Consider the following 19,227-nt stretch of genomic DNA (forward strand, 5'->3'; position numbering starts at 1 on the left):
GGCCCTGGAGAACAGGGAAGGCCCTGGGGTCCCGAGCACCATGCACACATGGAGGGCCAGGCCGGGATTCTGGCGGCAGACCACTGGCAGCGGCTCAGAGACGCCCTAAAGATCCTGCCCTCGCATTCCTGATCGCACCCAGGCGAAGGTGTAATCCTGTGTTGTGGGAGAACAGGGGCCACACTTGCTTTGTGCCCGCAGGGCTCTGTGTGCCACCTGGCACAGCTCTGTGAACATGTCCAACGGATGCTACCGACTTTTGCAGAGGGGCCTGGGAGAAGAGAGGTAGAACTGCCCTGTCAAGCTGATCGTTTTTGTCTTCAGTTTCCTAAAAACTTAAAAATTTCTGCCTTGCCTCAAAGTAGTACAGAACTTCCACATGACTTACTGAATTGTAAGTATGAGTGTAGGCACACACACACTCCTTGATTTGAGAAATGTTGAACTGCAGCTTAGGGCCTAGTGCTGCCCGAGCAGTAGATGATGTAGAGGGCGGGGGTCCCAGCACCCCTGGGCAGAGCTCCACCCCCAGGTTCCCACCAGTGGGGCTGGGAGCGGCAGACGTCTGTCACTGGCCAGTGTCCAGGCTCTGGGACGGAGGGTCCTGGCCACAACCATCCAACTCTGCTGCGCGGCGAGGAAGTGGCTTTAGACAGTAGGCCCGCTGATGGGTGGGGCCATATTCCAGTAGAACTTGACTTCAGATACAGCTGCCATAGACTCGCCCCTCTGACGGTTTTCTGTGTCCTTATTTCCCAGCATCAGGGTTGTGGTCACAGTGGAACAAACAGATGAAGAACTGGAGAGAGCCGCGCGCACGATCAAGGAGGTGGCCCAGGCTGTGCTGCTTTAGGCTGGGTCTTAGCGCCCGGTGGGCAGCTGCCACAAGGCACACGCACAGGCCTCTGTGTCACTTCCTTGTGACCTAGGAGAGGCCTGCGGGTACCTGGAGGGGTGGCCACCGGGCAGCATGGGTATGGACTTGGTGCCCAACCACGAGGAGGATGCTGGTTACTTTTAAAAAGAAAACAAATCTAAAAGCCCAGGAACTGATTTTTTAAAGAAGAAAACTAATGACAGCATATAACTAGTATTTAAATTGTGAGATTTAGTACTATTTAAATGTTTTATTATACTAGTATTTTATATTCTTTTTTTGTTTAAAAACGGAGCTTCAGTTTATCTTCCTCCCTCTAATAGTAAAGAGTGTGTAAGCACTCCTTAACGTTTCCTAGAATAATGTCTCTGCAGCACTAGAGCTTGGAGGAACACTTCGCCATCTAGGACACAAAACCTGTTTTCGAGGAGTTAATTCAACCGCATCTTTTTCAGCCTTCGTTCCGTGCAACTCAGTGGTGGCTAATATTTAAGGAAACACTTTTTGTGTGATTATGATGAACTTTTCATTATAATATATTTGAATCCTAGAATTTTTATATACACTAAATATTGATGTTACACCATTTCTTAATATGTAATCTTAACAGCCATGACCAGAGAATGAATAGTCATTGTATTTCCTAAGTGAGCAATAATTTAAATCAAATGCTACTTTATTTTAATATAATTGACCTTCACATTTATGTGTTGACTTCTAATCTGTTTTAGGAAGAGGGTTACTGTGATGATCCTAGCTAGAATAGAAATCATGTCCTTGATATTTTAAAATATCTTGAATGTATTCCTTTTGTGGACTGGGTTTGCCTAAGGACATATAACTACAGTCTTTTTCTAAGCTAAGGAAAATAACTTTTTAGCTTATGAATTTCAAATATCTAAAAATGTGAACACACTAAAAATAAAGTTTTTAAGCTGTACTTTAGCTGTTTTTTCTTTAGCAAACCAGGTTAGGTGGTGTAAACGTTTGTGCTCTGTGCCACAAGGTAGTACGTAAATATTACATCATTGTTTCTTCTCTTAGTAAAGGTGAAGGAATAAAACTTCTAAAAAATATGTTTAAGAATGCCATTTTTACAGTCTATGTTCATATTAACAAATGGTCTTCCAACATCTTTTTAAATAACATATTTTTTAACATTTTGTTTCTATTTTGCTTGAGGTATTTCATACATATGTGCCTTGTGATTGCTGCTGCTTTAAAGGGTACAGTACTCTTGGGGGGATGAATCTTTTTGCTTTATTTTTTAATGAAATAAACCCACATTCCTGACAATCAGTCTATTTGCATGTGTAATCTATTCAACAGAATAGTCTCTTGATTTTAACTTATCTGCATACATAGAAGAGTAATCTTGGTGTCTGTGTTTAGGAAATAATTAAATTTCTTAGTACCTTTCTTCAGTGTATAGTATTTGGAATTCCCTGGGTTCCTACTGGCGTGGGCCTCGGCCACTATTACTACACAGATGGTTGAGCCGTTGTTTTCATTATTAGCAGGTGGTGATAGCAACTTTTCAGCTATTTTTATAATATTTTCTGAATCAACATTTCAACATCTAGATATTCACTGCTATGTTTTAAAAATGACAGAAGCTTCTGGAAAAGATGGTGGAAACAACTTGAGCCCTTGGGACACATCAGCATTTTGACCGAAATAAAACTAACGTCTTTCTATTAAAACTACACAGCAACATCCAGTGACATACACCACAAAAACAATATGCTCGGAACAATAAAGTTATATAAAACTGAGGCAGAACACTGAGAGAAAACTCTCAAATCTGAAGCAGGGCACACATTTCTCTGAGAAGCAGTGAGAAGGTTCTATAAGGCTCTGTTCATGACCTGGCTGGGGCAAGCAGCATGGAAACCATTTGGGGACTGGTTTCCCACAGGGGTGGGAAGAACCAAATGACTGCTCCCCTTCTGTCGTCTATAGCTAGCTTCCAACTCAGGAAATGTGGGGCTCTGAACAAGTTGGGATAGGAAAGAGCATTGTTTCAAATCTAGAATTTCACTAATGAGACCGTGTGCATTTGTTTTATGTACTACGGAAATGTAATATGCCAGTTGGAGGATACCTTTCAATATCAGAAATATAAATGTGTGTGGAAAAGGTGCATCTTTAAATCTGTAAAATAAGGGCAGCCCGAGTGGCTCAGCAGTTTAGCGCCACCTTCAGCCCAGGGCCTGATCTTGGAGACCCGGGATCGACTCCCACGTCCGGCTCTCTGCATGGAGCCTGCTTCTCCCTCTGCCTGTGTCTCTGCCTCTCTCTCTCTCTCTCTCTCATGAATAAATAAATAAAAATCTTTAAAAAAAAAAATAATAATGGATTTTTAAGACGAAAAAGATTACTACAGACATAGAGATATTTCAAAACAATAAAATTGTCAGTGCATAGGGAAAATGATAATTATAAACATATATGCTCCTAAAAAGAGACTCCTTAAAATACATAAGGCAAAACTGTCATAATTGAAAAAATAGATAATTTAAGAGTAATAGTTGGAACTTTGAAAAAGGCCACTCTAAATAACTGATAGAACAACCAGTAAGAAAATTAGTATATAAAGAAGGCCTAAAGAGCACTGTTAACCAACTTGATCAAACCTGCCTACATTTGTAGAACGTTCTACTCGAAAACTCCAGAACATAGTCTTCTCAACTGCCCATGAAAGTTTTCAGGGTAAACTATATACTGGCTGTAAAACAAGTCACAAATTCTAAAAGATTGAAATAATAAAAAGTATATGTTCTCCACAACACAACTAAGAGAGTCACAAAAGAAAACTGGAAAAACCCTAAATAACTCATGGATCAAAGAAGAATCACAAAGGAGGCTTCTTAAATGCTCTGAACTGGTTAAATAGAGTGACAAAATTATAAGCTAAAGCAGGAGTTAGAAGGAAATGTGTAACTTTAAATGCCATATCAGAAAAAAGGTTTCCAATTGATAACCTAGTCTTCCACTGTCAGAAACTGGAAAAAGGAGAGCAAACTAAGCCTGAAAGAAGGAATAGAGAGGAAATCAATGAAATAGGAAACAAAAATAGAGGAAATTAAACTATTGGCAAAACCTTGCTGAACTGGCCAAGGAAGTAACAGAAAAGACACAAGTTACCAAACCCAGGACATAGTGGGGTAACATTGCTACCATCCCCACAGAAATTAAAAAGATTGTAAGAGAATGTTACAAGTTTGTACCAACAAATTAGACAAATGATGTGAATGAACTCCAAGGAAGACACAGTTAACAAATTACAAAAATCTGAATGGAAGTATAACAAATACATTGATTTAATAATTCCAAATCTTCCCACAAAAATGTCCAGATCCAGATGGCTTTACTAGTAAATTCTGTCAAACATTTAAAAAACAAGTAATACCAATTATTCACAAATTTCTTTCAGAAAAAAATGGAGATGGGAACATCTGTCCATTCTATTTGGTATCTGTGATACCAAAGCCAGACAAATCACAAGAAAAAGCTACATATAATTTCCCTCCTGAACATGGGTTTAGAAAGTCCTAACTCCTAGTCACAATTTTAAGGGAGAAAATTATTGCCTGTGTAATAAGTGTGGGGGAAAGGAATTAGATTGGAAAAAAATGAAATAAATTTATTTGCAGATGACACTATATATAGAAAATCTTGGGCAGCCCCGGTGGCGCAGCGGCTTAGCGCCGCCTGCAGCCCGGGGTGTGATCCTGGAGACCCTGGATCTGGTCCCACGTCAGGCTCTCTGCATGGTGCCTGCTTCTCCCTCTGCCTCTCTCTCTCTCTGCGTCTCTATGAATGAATAAAATGTTTAAAAAAAAAAAAAGAAAAAAAAAATCTTAAGGCATCTCTTAAAGAACTATAGTAAAAATGCATTTAGCACGATCAGAAGGTATCAAATCAATACACAAAAATGAATTGGAGGTGCCTAGGTGACTCAGTGGATTAAGCATCTGCCTTTACCTCAGGGCATGATCCTGGGAGTCCTGAGCTGGAGCCCTGCATCAGGCTCCCTGCTCAGCAAGGAGTCTGCTTCTCCCTCTCCCCGTTTGTGCTCTCTCTCAAATAAAATCTTTTTAAAAAAATGAATTGTATTCTGTTTATTAGCAACAAGTAATCTGAAATGAAATTAAGGAAACAATTCCATGAATGGTAGCATTAAAATAAATAATTGTAACAAAAAGTGTAAGACTTATACACTGAAAAGTATAAAAATTATAAAATACTGTCATAAGAAACAGAGGAAGATTCAAAAGTGGAGAGATATTCCATGTTCATAGATGGGAAGATTTCCCACATTGATTTATAGATTCAATACAGTTCTTAACAAAATTTCCACAGATCTTTATGCAGAAATCAATAAGCTGATCCTAAAATTGATATGAAAACAGAGACCTATAATAGCAAAACAGTTTTTTAAAAGAAGAATCAAGTTGAATGATTTACACTACTTAGTTTCTAAAATTTACCCTAATACTACAGTTAGCAAGACAAGATAGTGCCAATGCAAGGATGTATCAATGGAACAGATTTGACAGTTCGGGAAGAAACCCTTACATTTATGGTCAGTTGATTTTCAACAATGCCAGAGTGCTAATTCAAAGGGAAAAGGATAGTCTTTTCAAAACAAATGTTGCAAAAAAAAAAAAAAAATGTTGCTGAGAGAAATTGGGTATCGTATTAGATCAGATAATGGGCCACCCAAAGAATTGAGTTCTGATCCATGGAACTTGTATCATATCACCTTATCTGGAAAAGGGAATCTGTACAGCTGTGATGAAGTTAAGGATTTTAAAATGAGGTTTCCAGGAATTATTTTTTCAAAAGATTTTATTTATTTATTAGAGAGGGAGGCAGAGGCAGAGGGAGAAGCAGGCTCCATGCAGGGAGCCCGACATGGGACTCAATCCCGGGTCTCCAGGATCACGCCCTAGGCCAAAGGCGGCGCCAAACCGCTGAGCCACCGGGGCTGCCCGTGATTGCCAGGAGTTATAATGGGGGGCACTCCCTAAAGGCCATCACACATGTCCTAAGATAGAGGCAAAAGGAGATGACCCTTAGACGCAGAGGAGATCACTCCAGAGAAGAAGGCTGTATGAAGACAGGTGGAGGAAGCCCAGCAACCACCAGAATCTGTTCCAGGAACAGATTCCCCCCAGAGACATGGATGGAGTGTTGCCTTTATGACACCTTTATTTAAAATAAACCCTTACCTCACACGATATATAAAAATCAACTCATAATGGGCCAGAAGCCTAAATAACGGGCTACATTATAAAGCTTCTAGGAGAAGGCCTAGGAGAAAATCTTTGTAAATCCTTGGTTAGGCAAAGATACCTTATGTACAACATGAAAAGCATAAGCCAAAGAAAGACATTGATAAGCTTCATTAAAATTTTTCTGAATTTGCAGGGGCCCCTGGGTGGCTCAGTTGGTTAAGCATCCGACTCCTGATTTTAGCTCAGGTGGTGATCTTGGGGATAGGAGATTGAACCTCGTGCTGGGTGTGGAGCCTGCTTAAAATTTTCTCTCTCTCCCTCTCTCTCTCTATACACTCCCTGTGCGTGCTCTCTCTCTCTCTCTCTCAAGAAAATGCTTTAAAATGTTTTAAATTTGCTCTTCAAAGGACAGAATGAAGGAAATGAAGACAAGCCACAGACTGTAAGAAAATATTGCAAATCATATATAATAAAGGATGCGTATCCATGTATATAAAAATAATTTTTAAAAACTAGATTTAAAAAATGGTGAAAAAGATGCCACCAGGAGCCATTTAGTGTCTATAAAAGCTCATGAAAATATATTCAACATCATTAATCATTAGAAAAACACAAATCGAAACTTCCAACATAGCCCCTGACACCCACTAGAATGAGTATAATAAAAAAGGTCATACCAGCCATTGGCAAGATAGAGGAAAAAAATGAAAACCTCATACATTTCTGGTGAAAATGTAAAATGGTGCGACTACTTTGGAGAAACTGTGGCAGTTTTCTAAGAAGCGTAACTTTTCTCTATGAAATGAAAACACCTGCTCATGCAAACACTCGTACGTGAATGTTGATAGCAGCATTAGTCATATAGACCCAAACTGGAATCCATCCAAACGACTGCCAACTGATGAACATCGAAAAGATGGTATATCCATACAGCGGAGTACAGGTCAGCAATTAAATAAGCTAACACGTGTTACAACACTGATGAATCTCGGGCAGCCCGGGTGGCTCAGTGGTTTAGCACTGCCTTTGGCCCAGGTCATGGTCCTGGGGTCCTGGGATCGAGTCCCATGTCGGGCTCTCCACAGGGAGCCTGCTTCTCCCTCTACCTGTGTCTCTGCCTCTCTCTGTGTGTCTCTCATGAATAGATAAATAAAATCTTAAAAAAATAAAAAACAATATAGATGAATCTCAAAGACAAAAACATTCTGCTAAGTAAAGAAACCGCCAAATCATACAGCTTCTTTTTTTTTATTTTTTTTTTAAGTTTTATTTATTTATGATAGTCACAGAGAGAGAGAGAGAGGCAGAGACACAGGCAGAGGGAGAAGCAGGCTCCATGCACTGGGAGCCTGACGTGGGATTCGATCCCGGGTCTCTAGGATCGCGCCCTGGGGCAAAGGCAGGCGCTAAACCGCTGCGCCACCCAGGGATCCCTCATACAGCTTCTTATGCGAGATCACATCTTCATTGTGCTACCTCTGTTTCTTGATTATATATAATCCCAAGAATGATAATAGGTTGCCATCATTTGGGGAAGTATATCCTTAAATTTTCATTCTTATGAAACTCTTTTGGCCTAGGTGATTCTCGGTGAAATACTTAACTTTCTGAAAGATGTGGATAAGGGTATTGGCTGTTAGCTCCTTTTCTCTTAAAATTTAAAAATGTCCGGGGTGCCTGGAGGACCCAGTCGGTTAAGTGTCCAACTATTGATCTCAGCTCAGGTCTTTACGTCAGGGTCATGAGTTAGAGCCCTGCTTTTTGCTCCATGCTGGGTGTGGAGCCTACTTTTAAAAAATTAAATTAAAAAAAATCAAAGCAAAACATGTATATGGTTAAAAAAAATCAAACTGTATAGAAGGATTTCCCACCCCAACAGTTCCCACACTCAGCCACACTCTGAGGAGGCAACCACCGAAAGCATTTCCCCTTTGTTCCTTCTGGAGAATAAAACATCTGTCTAAATATATGTTATGGCCCCATTTCCTCATTTATCACCCTGAGGTCGTCATTAGGATCTCCTATTTTGAAAATGTTTTGTATGTATCCTTTCCCCATTTTTCTATGTGGTTTACACTCCTTTCTCTGGTTTATTTTTCTAGGACCTCCTGGTTTGTGTGAGGCACCAACCCCATATAGTTTCACGCAGCTGTGCTGTTAAATATCTACCATTTGTATCTTAGCTCTCTCATTGAACAGAAGCCTGCATTTTTTTTTAAGATTTTATTTATTTATTTATGAGAGAGAGAGAGAGAGAGAGAGGCAGAGACACAGGCAGAGGGAGAAGCAGGCTCCATGCAGGGAGCCTGACGTGGGACTCAATCCTGGGTCTCCAGGATCACGCCCTAGGCCAAAGGCGGCGCCAAACCGCTGAGCCACCCGGGCTGCCCTCAGGTGTAGAATTTAGTGACTCAACACTTAACGTACAACACACGGAGCTCATCACAAGGGCCCTCCTTAATAAGAGCATGGAACACTTCACTAGAGTGTCATCCTGCATGGGGGCCCAGGCTAATCGCCGTATTTTTCTAATTTTAGCATGTGTGCTGCTGAAGCGAGCACAAGACCATTGAATCCTTTGTAAGTTGGTCTGGAACATTGTGTTCTGACACAGTTGACCTTTAAACAACATGGATTTGAAGTGCGCGGGTCCTCTTCTACGTAGATTTTTTTTCCCAGTAAATACAGCAGAATACTGTAAATGTATTTTTCCTATAATTTTCTTAATAACGTTTTCTTTTCTCTAGCTTACTTTACTGTCAAAATGCAGTCTATCACACACATAATATACAAAATATGTGTTAATCAGCTGTGTTATCGGTAAGGCTTCTGGTCAACAGTAGGCTATCAAGTAGTTAAGTTTGGGGGGGGTCAGAAGTTACACGGGGATTTTCTGCTGCATGGGTGTCTTTGTCCCTAATCCTCCTATTGTTCAAGGGTCAACGCAGTTTGGTGGTTCTTTTGGTTTTTCTCTGGGTAGATGTTCATCGTACTGCTTACTTCCTTTCCTTCTGTTACAACATGGCCCTGGATCTCCAGAACAAGATTAAATGGTGGCAGTGGCACTGGGCATTCCTACCTTGTAATTAATCATAAAGAAAACCCATCTAAAGTGTCTGTGTTACATTTCTCAACTTAAGTTGCTGTGGGATTTTTGGTATTATAGCCCTCAGCGAATGAATGGAGTTTGGATCCTCTGGGAAGCAGACATCAAGACAGAGATAGACGCGCAAGTGATTTGGCCTCTTGGTATGATGGATTGCCCTGGTTGATTTTCGAATGTCGAACTAGCCTTGCATTCTTGGTGGGGATGACGTGGTCATGATGTACACTTGTTTTAATACATCACTGGACTCACTTTGCTAATATTTGTTGAGGATTTATACATTTAAATTCATGAGAGAGGTTGATGTATAGCTTTATTTTTATGCACGCCCTGTTTGTACCGTGGTATCAAGGTAACGATGACCTCATACAATGAATTGGGAGGTGTTCCCTCCCTCTTTTCTTCACTGGCAGACATTTTGTAAAATTGATGTTAATTCTTTAAATGCTGGAGAAATTCTCTATATGAAAACATCTGGAACCTGGAAATATCTTTCTTCGGGAACTTTTAAATTACAGATTCGATTCTTTCGACGTTATAGGATTAGTCATGTATCTGTTTTATCTTGTTGGGTTTTGGTAGTTTGTGGTTTTCAAGGAATTAGTCCATTTCTTCTGAGTTGTCAAATTTCTGACACGTGTGACAAATGTATGATTTATAATGTCTGCAGGATCCTTTGTGGTGCCCTTCCTTCATTTTGACACTGGTGATTTGTCTCTACTCTCTTTTTATCCTTGTCAGTTGAGCTTAGGGTTTGTCAATTTTATTGACTTTTTTGACAAATATGTTTGTTGTTTTCACTAATTCTCTCATTTTCATGCTTTTATTTTCATTAATTTCTGCCCTTTAAAAAAAAATTCATTCTTTCTGCTTGCTTTTAGTTGCTGTACTTTTCCTTTCTCTTCTTTTTCCAGCCTCTTGAGCTGGGGATTTAGATTACTGATTGATATATTTTCTCTTTTCTAATGTAATGTAAACATTTATTTTCTAATGTAAACACCATATTGGCTGAACCCCACAAGCTTTGATGTTGTATTTTCAATTTCATTTCAATGTTCATTCACCTTCATTCATTTATTTTTCAGTTTCCTTTGAGACTTCTGTTTTGCCCCACAAATTATTTAGAAGTGTTACTGAATTTCCAAGAATTTGGAGATGGTTCTGTCGTCTTTCACTTACTGTTTTCTAATTTGATTCTGTTCTGGTTAGAAAACACACTCTGTACAATTTAAATTCTTTCAGATTGGCTAAGGTTTGTTGTATGACCAAGGAAATGGCCTTTCTTCACAGTGAGTGTTCCCTGAGACTTGCCTACGGTATGTATCCTCCTGTTACCGGGTGGAGTATTCCGTAATGTCAGGCAAACCCAGTGGGCTGTGGCGTTGTTTGTTGCAGCCTTGCTGGTTTTATCTCTAATAGTTCTAGCAAACACTGCAGGCTGGGTTTTGAAATCCCCAGCTACAACCGTGAGTGTGTCTGTTTCTTTCTTCACCAGTTTTTGCTCTGTGGAAAAACTTGAAACTTTGCTGTGTGCTATACCTAAACTTAGGATTGCTGGATCTTAGTGGGTTGACTGAGCCTTTATCATTCTGTGATGCCCTCTTTTGTTCCTAAATAACTTTTTTTTTTGCTCTGAAGCTTACTTTCTTTGGTGTTACTATAGTCGCTCTTGCTTCTTTTCTAATTCACATTTTCATGATACAGCTTTGCCATCCTTTTCTTTCCTACATATCTATGGTGTTATTGTGAAGTCATGTTTCTCATAGACTGCAAGTGATTGAGTCATGTGTGTTACCCACGCTATCTCAACCTTTCTGCATTCTTAATTTTTTCCAGCTTTACTGAAGAACAACTGGTCTCTGTCTTTTAACTGGTATATTTATCCTACTACTATTTAAAATAGTCATTTATATTAGAGCTTAAGTCTGCCATTTTAGTGTTTTGTTTTCTATTTGTCCTCTTTTTTTCATTCCTCTGTGGGGTTTTTTGTCTTTGTTTTCGTTTTGCTTGCCTTCTTGTGAGTTACTTGACCATTATTCAGCATTAGATTCTTCTTTATTTATAACATTTTTTTTATATACCGCTTTGTGTAACTTTACTGCCAGTTGCCCTGTGACCCGATACCACTGTGATACCCCATCACCTGTGCTCTATCAGTGTTTTACCCTGAGTGTAGAAGCCTTACCTCCATTTAGATCTTTGACTCACCCCACTTCTTAAATATAATTGTCTTAAGTGTTTTCCCCTGCATGCACTGAGCACCACATCAAATGGTGTTATAATTTTGGCTTCAAATATAAAGTATACTTAAACTCAAGAGGGGAAGAACAGTCTGTTAGGTTTGCCTGCCTCTGTCTTCTCATTCCACTGTCCTTGTCTTCTCCTCTGTAGGTCCTACCATCTGTCTGTTGTCATTCTCTGCTTTACTCTGCTCAGGCTGCTATTAGACATCCTACGGCCTGGGGGCTTAAGGAGCAGAAGTGCATCCCTCACAGTTCTGGAGGCTGCAAGTCCAAGGTGAGAGATATTGGGAGGCGTTGTTTCTCCTGAGGCCTCTCTCCTTGGTTCATAGGCTACCCGCCACCCCCCCCCCCCGCCCATGTCCTCAAATGGCTTCTATGTGCACATGCCCTGGGTCTCTTCCTCTTCTTGTTAAGACCACTGGTCCTATCAGAGGAGGACCCCATCCTTAGAGCCTTGCTTATTAACTTAGGTACCTCCTTAAAGTTCTTATCTCCAAAAACCATCTCATTGGAGGTTGGGCTTCAACATAGGAATGAGTGGGCACAATTCAATCGGTAACTTTCTTTTTTTCTTTTTTAGTGTTTGGGGGTTTTCCTTTACCAACCTTTAAATGTAGGTATGCTAGCACCAAATTCTTTAAATTTCCTTCATCTGAGAAGTCTATTTCCCCCTAATTTTTTAAGGATAGTTTTGCCAGGATACATGGTTGACAGATCTTTTCTTTTATGTCTAGAAAAATGTACCACCGACTTCTGGCCTTGATGGTTTCAGGAAAGAAATCTGGTGTTATTAATTCAGTGTCCCAGTACAAGTAATGCATCACTTCTCCCTGGTTTTAAGATTTTTTTTTGTCTTTAGTTTTTTAAAAATTTAATAATGATGACATGTCTTTGTTTGGATTTCTTTGAGTTTATCCAATTTGGATTTCCCCCAGATTCTTAAATCTGTAGTATTATGTCTTTTGCCAAATTTGGGAAGTTGTCAGCTAGCCACACCTTCTTTCTCTTTTTCTGGAACTCAGATGATAAATGTTGGATATTTTGGATACTTAGTTAGACATCTGTTTCACAGATCCCTGAGACTCCATTCATTTTTTTTTAAGGTTATTTTCTGTGTTTTACTCAGACAGAATAAACTCCATTGATCTGTCTTCAAGTTCATGGATTCTATCCAAAGTCCTCTCCATTCTACTATTGAATTCATTCAATGAGTTTTTATAACTTCTATTTCTTTGCAGAGATTTTTTATTTTTCCATTTTTCTCAAGAGAATTTGTCATTATTTATTGAAACATTCTTAATTACACTGTTTTAAAATCCTTGGCAAATAATTTCAACATCCTTTCACTTCAATATTGGTATCCAGTGATTTTTCTTTCTCACAGGGTAGTTTTCCTGATTGTTGGTATGATGAATGAATTTTTATTGTATCCCAGACATTTTGGTTATTGTGTTAGGGGACTCAATGCTACTTAAATCTTATATTTTAGCAGTGAAAGTGTCCCCTTTACATTTACTGTCTAGGTTCTGACCCACTTCTGTAGGCTGTGGTTCAGTGACAGGTTAGTATTAGAGCTTTACAGTGCTGCTGGCCAGCCTCATTCTTCTGGCACTTCTGGGGTTCTCACTCCACCCCCGCTGTTGCTGTCTGAAAGGTTGGACCATCTATGTTACTAGACCGCCTTCTACCATGGAAGGGCTTAAGCCTCTGGGCCTGGGTCTTCTCCTGCCACAGGTGCTGAGCACAGAGTTGCTGGGCTGTGCTGATGCTGCTCCCTGGAGGGTCAGCAGCATTCCCGAGCAGTTCCTGAGTGCAGAGTCAGGGTTGTGTCAGCCCAGTGGGGCTTTGAAGGCAAATTGGGCTCCCTGCTGTGTCCCCGAAGTTGGTTAGTAGCCTCCATCTGGGCTCTGTTGGGCTCCTCCTTGCCCAGTTCTTCCACCAGGCCTTTCTTATTTACTTGTCTCTGCCATTGGCAGTTCCAGGTTTCAGGCCTCTTTGGCACCCATGTGGGGCATATAGGAGCTCAAAGCCCTCAGCACATGACCACACCTGAAGACCTGAGGTCTCCAACCAGTCCCCCTCTTCTTTTCCACTTTCAGAGTCCTTTTGCCATTCTCTGTCTGATTATTTCCAGGCTATTTAGTTGTATTTGGGAGAGAGGAGGTGGATAAGTGAATTTATGCATTCTTGTTCTTTTCTTTTCCTTTTTTTTTTTTAAAGATTTTATTTATTTATTCGTGAGAGACACAGAGAGAGAGAGGCAGGCAGAGACATAGGCAGAAGGAGAAGCAGGCTCCATGCAGGGAGCCTGATGTGGGACTCAATCCTCGGACCGTGGGATCACGCTCTGAGCCAAAGGCAGATGCTCAACCTCTGAGCCACCCAGACGTCCCTATGAGTTCTTGTTCTGAAGCTAGAAGTACCATTTAAGGTTTTGCAAAATGGAAACTGGAATGAACCACTTGAAATCCATAGCCACAAGAGCCACTGCCCTCGCACAGAGCAGCCATTCGAGTGATTACTGGTTGAATGAACGAGTGAGTGGAGTTTTCATAATCTAACTTCAGGATCCTGGGCAGCCCGGGAGGCTCAGCGGTTTGGTGCCTCCTTCAGTCCAGGGCATGATCCTGGAGACCCGGTATCGAGTTCCACGTCAGGCTCCCTGCATGGAGCCTGCTTCTCCCTCTGCCTGTGTCTCTGCCTCTCTGTGTGTCTCTCATGAGTAAATAAATAAAATCTTAAAAAAAGTACTATGCTTTAGAATTATCTCTATTAAAAAATAATAATAATAACTTCAGGATTCTGAAGCCATTTTGAGACAGAGCCCCATTCTCTGGAGTACTTGGACAAGAGTACTCAAGAATGCTTCCTGGAGTTTGTAGGCTGCACCTTTCTGAGCAGAAACCCATTCATTGAACACTAATCTGAAGGTAGGAGAGTGTTATTCTCCAAAAGCTGATACTACCTGCTTATATCTCTGTTCATCTACCCTTCAGTCCATCCATCTCTCTGTCTGTATATAGGTATTTATCTAACCTTGAGGATCATACGCCTTTTTGCTTTTCAAAAAAGCAAAAAGCTTGCTTTATTCAGGATCCAGACATACTTAGTATAAGGACTCAAAAGACAACTCTTAGCCAGAGTCTTTCTTCAGGAAAGGAGACCAACATTTAACATAGAAAAATGAGAAGATTTTTAAAATTTTACTCTCAACAGCACTGGATTAACATGATAGAATGTCAGCATTTTTTAAAACCTCTAAAATATTGAGATTTCAACGAGCTCCCTTCAGCGCATGCTCCCTCTTCTCCATCAACATTATGATGCCTCTCAGATGTGGCTTTTTAAACGAAAACATGTTAATGAGGCAGTAAATAATTCCATAGCGAGATATTCACTGCACAGGGTGTGTTTCACAAAGCATAGCACCCGTAGGTTTTGTTTTTGTAAATCTTTGACTCCCCAGCGGATACCCCACTTTCTGTATTCAAGAGATGAATACATAAGGAATTCATTAAGAAATCAGGCTTTGAAAAAAAAAAAGAAATCAGGCTTTGGTGGGACAGCTTTGATTTGACACTTTTGAAATATGATCTAGGTCATGGTGGTGAATGGTGCAAACCTCTTTTTTGGCACCAGCATCTGGACTTGATTATTTTAAATTAGGTTGTGCGGTGCTGGCATCCCCCCCTCGATGGAGCTGCTACTGCAGCCAGACCTGGCATCCCAAGATGATGCGGGAAATTAGCATGCGCTCCAAATACCTGGCAGCGAACGTGTACGGTAATTCTTGGCTTTGTTGTTTCAGCGCTGCCTTGATCAGCTTATAGAATGCCACCCTTTATGCTTCATCAGCGATGATGGCTTTCATGCCAAAGGTAAATCAACCCTGGAGCACTTTATTTGCATCAAATGTCTTCCTCAGAAGCATAAGTGACACTAAGTAGGCTCTTCGGTGCATATTTATTAAATGGATTTTAAAAAAAGAACCGTCCAAAATAACCTACCACTAATAATGTGGCTAGTGTGCTCTGGGATGCCTGTGGGCAGCTGTGTAGCTCCCTACCCGCTTTGTCTCACGGGCTTTGCTGCCTTTGCGGCCCCTGTGGCCAGGAGTTCAAAACCAGGCGGTCTCCCGTCCTCCACTGCATCTGTATTCAAACAAGAGCGGGTAAGATTGGGCTTTAACCGACTTTTCAGCAGCTATTATATCCAGTTTTCCTATTTCTGGAATGTTTATATCTGAAAGTTTATTTTTCAGGATCAGAATCTGGTGCAAAGAGAAAGAAAACAATCCATTTCACATCTGAAGAGTTTACTGACCATCTGTATTCCCTCTTCTATGTTTCAGAAACAGTCACACAGCCACTCCTTGGGTAGCTTCATCGAAACAAACTCCATGGACACTCATGCCGCAAAGATGAACAGCTTGTTTTGATGTTTGGAAAGAGCTTTACAACAACTGTTTGGGGAAGAGATTCTGCACCAGGAAGATCCAAATGCAGAGCTTCATTCCCACACACACACAGCAGGATGACCCCGATGGGTCCACTTCTTTCTCTCCACATGTCTTAGCTTAAAGTCACCCAGGAGTAAAGAATCTTAGCATCTGCGGTGTTGTGTTTCAAAGATGCACCTCCCAGGAACCCCCACAAAATGTCCTTACAGAGGAGAAAACATACAGACCCTCAGAGCCGGGGTGTCACCCAGACCCACTTGTGATGCCAGGGCCCTATGCACGCTCTATCCTCCGGTCTATCACGCAGCCACTCCAGCATGAACCAAAAATTGCCCTGAAAGATAGAATCTTGGGAAACCAATAATTTCCCAAAGGACGCTTGAATCTCCCGTGCCTTCTAACCCCCACTCTGCAACATGCTTTGTGTCCTGTGCTCACAAATTCTCCTCCTAAATTTGGGATTGTTTTCCCGTTCAAGCGATGACATTTGTTTTTTCCCTTCCGTGCATCAATAATGCTTTCTCTAAACCACAAAGGGAGGGAAACTAATTTATTTGTTATCGAATAGGTGTTTATAGTGTTGGGAACATTACTGAGATTCCTGGGGCCTGGTTTCTGAATGACTTTTCATTTGGTTCCTGTGCGGAGCAAACACTTCCACATTGAGGACACAGGACTTGAGAGTCAGGGAGAGAGGATTCTGGTAACAGCCTCCCAGTTTCTTGGCTGTATAACCTGAGGCAACATTTTGAGCCTCAGTTTCCCCTTGTGTGAAACGAGGTGGAAGCACCTGCTTCTCCATGCTGTGCGAAGACCCCACAGGGGCAGAGGTGATAGGATGCTCATCCCACTTAAGATGGCAAATCAGAATGGATGCCCACAGTGAGTGCTTATGGCCAGCTCTGATCAAGAGAGTGCATGCAAGGGTCTGGCCTGGTGCTGACTGGCTGCATCTGAGTCCCTCAGATCCAGGCTCTAAAGTGAGGATTAAAGTGACACAAGTGTATCTGGGAGACAATCCCAGGAGGTGTCTGGAGGGAAAGCCAAAGCACTGACTTAGCTCCAAGGAACGGCAGGCATCCACAAGAGTGTCCTGCTGTGAGCCACTGGGGCTCGGTCCTGCTGGAGACTTCCCAGTTGCCACTTGGTGAGTCAGAAGGGTGGTCAGCTACCACCACTACTGCTCATTCTGGGGCTGGTGGCTGCTCTCCAACATGTCCTCACCCACCCAAGCTCCTATGGCCACGGTGTTTGCAGGAGGGGTCGTGGGTCTGTGAACATGAGCTCCAGGGAAATGTGGCATCAACAGTGTCTGCTGCAACTGCTGTGACAGGTTTTCAAAAGAGAACTCAGCATTTTCCAGATACCTCAGGTGACACTGGTCACTCATGGCACAGTGAGCAGGCCTGGCTGTGCTGCTCAGGTTCAGCCCCAAACGGAGACGCCAGGTGCTCACCTCCATTGGGCATTGGACGGGGCTGATGGGGAAGGGGCTCCCTGCCACCGAGGTAGACCCCCAAGGAACTGACAGCTGAGGGTGGCAAGCTCCTCCTGGACGGAGTAACCAGATGGCAGGTCTGCCCAGCATATTTGCCCTATTTGCCTCTAGATTTCTGGCAGGGAGACTCTTCCGGCCCTGTGCCACCCCTCCTAGGACCTTCTTTGGAAGAGAGGCCTTCAGGTGCTGACATGTGGAGAGAAAGTGCTGGCTCTTGGCCAAGCACTCCAGCGGGCCCACCAGATCCAAGCTCCCGTCACACACCCTGTGGGCCCACTTCTTAGCACCTACTCTTCAGTGTGAACATAGACAAGCATTACCATTGTGGGAGAAACCAAAACATTTGAGCACACAAAACAGACCATACAAGTAAAGAATTACACACACACACACTTGCACACCCAAATACCACACATGCCCCTGTTGTTGGATACCATCAGAAATAGAAAATTCTGCATCATGAATTGAGAATAATCATCAGAGGCCAAAAATAGCCTAAGTTAAATTTTTTACAAGTTCAGAAGGTGGAGTGAAAGATGACATTAAGGTCCTATTGGGCTAAGGCGATAGAGCCATGGAAAATACAGAGAAAAATGTAAGGAAAGTAGAGAATCATTCTAGGAGGCACAATATCTGATTAACAGGAGGCATAGAATAAAAGAACAGAAATGTATTTTTGGTTTTTTTAAGATTTGATTTTTAAGTAATTTCTACGTACGACATGGGGCTTGAACCCACAACCCCAAGATCAAGAGTCACATGCTCTACCCACTGAGCCAGCCAGGCACTCTGGACACATATTGTTAAATAAACTGAAAGCTTAACTATTAGTTAGATGTTGGACCTTCTGCAGCGATCAATGGATAAATGGATAAATAACCCAGGCTTCTCACTCCTCCAAAATGAATATACAGACATTTCCCCAAACCAGAGACATGAGTTTCCCCTATCAAAGAAGCCCATTGAACACCTCAGAAAATGAGTTTCACGGAGCTATGGCAAAGCACATCATCATGAAACCTCACATATCATAACAGGTTGAGTCTCTGAATTGTGTTTCAAGGTTAATCTGTTGAAGTTATAAATAAATAAGTATTCATAAAAGGTTGTGCCTTGAGCTATGGTTCTGACTTTAACTTAAGGACCCACACAACCGTTCTACAGAGGCTGAGTTAATCGAACTGAGTCACCACGGTTGCGAGTAAAGTTAGCCTCCAATAAGAAACGTAGTTTAGAACTTAAAGTGAACAAACACCATTATCTATACCAAATTAACCTGAAAACTTGGACTATCTCGTGGCAAACACACTCTGGTTACAAGAAAGGTTACAAGAAAACAGTGCATAGAACTGTTAACACAACACGATAAATATTCCAAGAAAGCTCCTTATACTTCTCATCACAAAGACTTAGCCAGAGCTTAACTTTATGCTGCTCAGATACATGTAGATTTTTTTTAAAAAAAAGATTTTTATTTATTTATTCATCACAGACACAGAGAGAGAGAGAGACAGAGAGACAGAGACAGACACAGGCAGAGGGAGAAGCAGGCTCCCTACAGGGAGCCCAACGTGGGACTTGATCCTGAGTCTCCAGGATCACGCCCTGGGCAGAAGGCAGTGCTAAACCACTGAGCCACCCAGGGATCCCCAGATACAGTAGATTTAACAGGTTTGTCCAGGGAAACATCTATTTTCTTATCTATCTAAAAAATATCTACTGTCTAGCACAGGGTTGTTCTTTTCAAAAGTACCTGTTTTAGCAGATCCCCATTTTCTCAGTGTTTCTCATTAAATGCTTC

General features: G+C 41.5%; 1 protein-coding gene across 4 annotated transcripts in view; it reads left to right on the forward strand.

Annotated features, from left to right (window-relative positions):
- The window catches only part of SPTLC1 (serine palmitoyltransferase long chain base subunit 1), a 65,066-nt gene extending 48,985 nt beyond the window's left edge, over positions 1 to 16,081 (forward strand). For 3 of the 4 annotated variants that reach the window (XM_077909958.1, XM_077909975.1, XM_077909985.1), the window contains one exon: positions 760 to 2,176. In XM_077909958.1, the coding sequence (XP_077766084.1) occupies positions 760 to 853 (94 nt within the window). In that variant the 3' untranslated portion in view covers positions 854 to 2,176. Of the gene's footprint in view, positions 1 to 759; positions 2,177 to 15,820 lie in introns of those variants that run through there. The other variant, XM_077909967.1, reaches the window with a different exon arrangement.
- Positions 16,082 to 19,227: the final 3,146 nt, after the last annotated feature.

Source organism: Canis aureus, chromosome 1 (assembly GCF_053574225.1).
Source record: "Canis aureus isolate CA01 chromosome 1, VMU_Caureus_v.1.0, whole genome shotgun sequence".
NCBI lineage: Eukaryota > Metazoa > Chordata > Mammalia > Carnivora > Canidae > Canis > Canis aureus.